The sequence below is a fragment of the Acanthisitta chloris genome, unplaced genomic scaffold (genome assembly GCF_000695815.1).
Source record: "Acanthisitta chloris isolate BGI_N310 unplaced genomic scaffold, ASM69581v1 scaffold26942, whole genome shotgun sequence".
In the NCBI taxonomy this organism is placed as follows: domain Eukaryota; kingdom Metazoa; phylum Chordata; class Aves; order Passeriformes; family Acanthisittidae; genus Acanthisitta; species Acanthisitta chloris.
Window position 1 is genome coordinate 6372 of NW_008661515.1, and position 3631 is coordinate 10002.

At 52.3% G+C, this 3631-nt stretch overlaps 1 protein-coding gene across 1 annotated transcript in view; it reads left to right on the forward strand.

Moving 5' to 3' along the window:
- Nucleotides 1-3631, forward strand: part of DRAM2 (DNA-damage regulated autophagy modulator 2) — a gene marked incomplete at its 3' end in the record, with an annotated part of 9916 nt that overhangs the window by 6075 nt on the left and 210 nt on the right. The window contains exons 4-6 of the mRNA XM_009070267.1: nt 65-204; nt 1144-1321; nt 2516-2598. Of these exons, the coding sequence (XP_009068515.1) occupies nt 65-204; nt 1144-1321; nt 2516-2598 (401 nt within the window). The remainder of the gene's footprint in view (nt 1-64; nt 205-1143; nt 1322-2515; nt 2599-3631) is intronic.

Consider the following 3631-nt stretch of genomic DNA (forward strand, 5'->3'; position numbering starts at 1 on the left):
CAGCCAGTAAAGGACACCCTGGTGAGCAGCTGAAGGTCTCAGTGCCTGTGGGTTCTCCTTGCAGGGATGGCCACGATGTATGTGAGGTACAAGCAGGTGTGTGCCCTGAGCCCAGACAAACCCAGCACCCTCAGGCTGAACAGGATTGGCCTCACCCTGGGACTCATGAGCTGCTTTGGACTTTGCATTATTGCCAACTTCCAGGTTTGTGCTTTGCTTGCAATTTTCTCTCCAGTCATGGCTGTCTGTTCTGAGCTCCCTGGGAAATCTGGGCTGTCTGAAAGCAAAACTTCTAATGGCAAACTGCCTTTTTGGTCATATTCCCCCCAGAAAACTGTTAAAAAATGGGAGGTTTGGGTAAATCATGCTTTAGGGCAGGAAGATCTCCTGCCAGATTGGGGTGCAGGAGGCTGCCAGGCCTTGGGTTGTGCAACAGGCAAGATAACACTCCTTATTCCCTGTCTCTGGGGCCTGTGCTGAGCTGGAGATGACAGGAAAGGACTGTTCAGGGCATATATCTTAATCATAAGCTTAATTTGGGTTGGGTTTTTTGAGTATCTTCTAATGATTTTTGCTATTTGACAGTTGATGCTCCTGTCGTGTTTTTTGCTACTTGAGTCAACTTTGTTCCCTCAGAGTATTCCAAGATGCTAATTTGCCAAGCAATCTATTCAAACCAGAGTCACTGACAGAAGTGCTAAACCTTGTTGGATTTAATCCCAGCTTGGGTTCTAGAACTGTGTGTGTTTCTGTTGGGTTCCATAATCTTTCCTAGCTGTGGAGATTCCTGGGATAGAAGTGCTCAGCCTGTTGCCACTGCCTGCCCTCCTGCTGGGCTTCCCTCCCTCAGCTCCTGGGTAAGCACAGCTCTGTGGTTGATGTCCAGCTCTGACCTGTAACCACCACAAGAACCTAACAAAGCAGCAATTCCAGGCCTGGCAGGAAGGGTTGGCTTCCACACACCTCCCTCTGGAGCTTCCAAGGAAAATCTACTACTGCTAAAAGCCACTAGCACATTCCAGAACTGCTTAGCTTGGGTTGTGAGGAGGTTCTGAGGGGGTGAAGTGCCAGAGGGAGCAGAAGGAAACTGTTCTGAGAGTTAACATGAAACCAAGTTCTGCTCAAGCAATGTTCTCTCCCTAGAAATGCATCCTGTACTACATCCATGTGCTTGGAGCCTGCCTGACCTTTGGAGTTGGAGCTATCTACATGCTGGTTCAGACCATCCTGTCCTACCTGATGCAGCCAGAACTGCACAGCAAAGACATTTTCTGGGTGCGTCTGAGCGTGTTCCTGTGGAGCTGCTCCAGCATTGTCTGCAGTATCCTTGGCCTGGGCAGTGGCACCACAACTAGGCACCTGCTCTAACTCAACCTTCCAGCATGGAGCTGGGTCTGTACTGGGCCCAGGATTGTTTAAATTGCCCATCAGTGACTTGGCTGAGGGGTTGGTGCCTTCTCAGCAAGTTATGTTATGTATCAGATCAGAGTGTGTTAAGGGGCTGGAATGGATCTGAGAGATGATCCAGCCCCAACCCCTGGACAGGGACACCTCCCACCAGAGCAGGTTGCTCAAGGCTTTAGCCAACCTGGAATGAACACTGCCAGGGTTGGGGCAGCCACAGCCTCCCTGGGCAACCTGTGCCAGTGTCTCACCACCCTAACAGGGAAAACTTCTGCCTAAGATCTAATCTCAATTTCCTCTTGCAATTTCTCCCCATCACTCCTTGTCCTGTCACTGCAGTTCCTAACCAAGAGTCCTCTGCAGTTTCCCTGGAGCCCCTTCAGTTCCTGGCAGGTTGCTCTGAGGTCCCCACACAACCTTCTCTTCTCCAGGCTGAACAGCCCCAGCTCACTCAGCCTGTGCTCATAGGGAAAGTGCTCCAGTCCTCTGATCAGCTCCGTGGCCTCCTCTGGACTTGCTCCAACAGTTCCATGTCCTTGTGCTGTTGGGGACACCAGGGCTGTGTGCAGCACTCCAGGTGGGTCTCAGCAGAGCAGGGCAGAGCAGAGCAGAGGGGGAGAAACCCCTCCCTCCCCTGCTGTTTGACATCCAAAGCAGTTATCAAACCTTGAGCAGACTAAGAGGGAAACAGAATAGCCACAAAGCCTCTCTGCTGCAGGTGATACAGAATTCCAAGACAGCAACAATCCGAGGTGATTGTGACACTGAAAAGCCACCAGAGAGAGAGGTCTAGACTCTCAGCCTGGAAAATACCACTGAAATGAAACCAAATGCTCAGTAAGTTCTCCTATCTGGTCATAGCTTCCATGCTTTCACGAGGACACTGTTTGAACAAGGAGCAATAACAAGATATGGCACACAGAGAGTGAAGGTAATGGATTTAGGTTCAAATGAACCTCTTCATGTGCCCCTGGCACCAGTAGGCTGAGAGACCTTGTGGAAACAACACAGAAGTCTGACAGCCTCAGCTTTGCACAGTCCAGAGATGAGGCTGAACATTCCAAGTTCCTCATTCTTGACCTTGAATCTTCCTTAACCTCTTCCTGCACAGTGTTTGTCTCCTCAGTTTTGTTAAACAGTGGCTTGTATGGAGCTAACCTGATGCAGAAGATGCACTGGGACCCACAGGACAGAGTGAGTGACTGAGGGGGAACCAGAGACCAAACCCAACTGCAGCTGCAGTGAACTTCCTGCAGCTCCACACACCTCCAGGGGTGGGAGAGGACAGTGAGCTGTGCCAGCTGAGCAGCTCTGCAGCTCCTTGTAATCATGGAATCGCTGGTTTGGGCTGGAAGGGACCTTAACAGAAGATGCACTGGGACCCACAGGACAGAGTGAGTGACTGAGGGGGAACCAGAGACCAAACCCAACTGCAGCTGCAGTGAACTTCCTGCAGCTCCACACACCTCCAGGGGTGGGAGAGGACAGTGAGCTGTGCCAGCTGAGCAGCTCTGCAGCTCCTTGTAATCATGGAATCGCTGGTTTGGGCTGGAAGGGACCTTAAAGCTCATCCCATTTCACCCCACCCCTGCGTCTGCCCCTGCCCTCTGGCAATGGGAAGCCATTCCCTGTGTCCTGTCCCTGGATCCCTTGTCCCAAGTCCCTCTGCAGCTCTCTTGGAGCTCCTTTAGGCACTGGAAGGGGCTCTGAGGTCTCCCTGGAGCTTCTCTTCTCCAAGCTGGACACCCCCAGCTCTCCCAGCCTGGCTGCAGGACATAGGGCTCCAGAATCCTGGAGTGGTTTGGGATGGAAGTGACCTTCAAGATCATCCAGTGCCACCCCCTGCCATGGGCAGGGACACCTCCCACCAGCCCAGGTTGCTCCAAGCCCTGTCCAACCTGGCCTGGAACACTCCCAGGGATGGAGCAGCCACAGCTGCTCTGGGCAGCCTGTGCCAGTCCTCGATGGAGTTCTGCTCCCACAAACCAGTTGCAGCTTGAAGTGGAACTTCTGTTAACCCTGCTGCATCCAGAGAAGGCCATGCCAGCTCTCTGCTCCAGAGAGCTTTGTTAGTCATGCCAAGCTCTGGATGGAGCCTTCAGCTTTTGCAGGTGAGATTTAAACTCCCAGTGGTGCCATCCAGGTTGGAGCAGGAGATTCCCTGGTCATTCTCACTCTTGAGCACTTCAGCCTTGATAGCTCTACATCCACTCAGGAATGTTGCTCT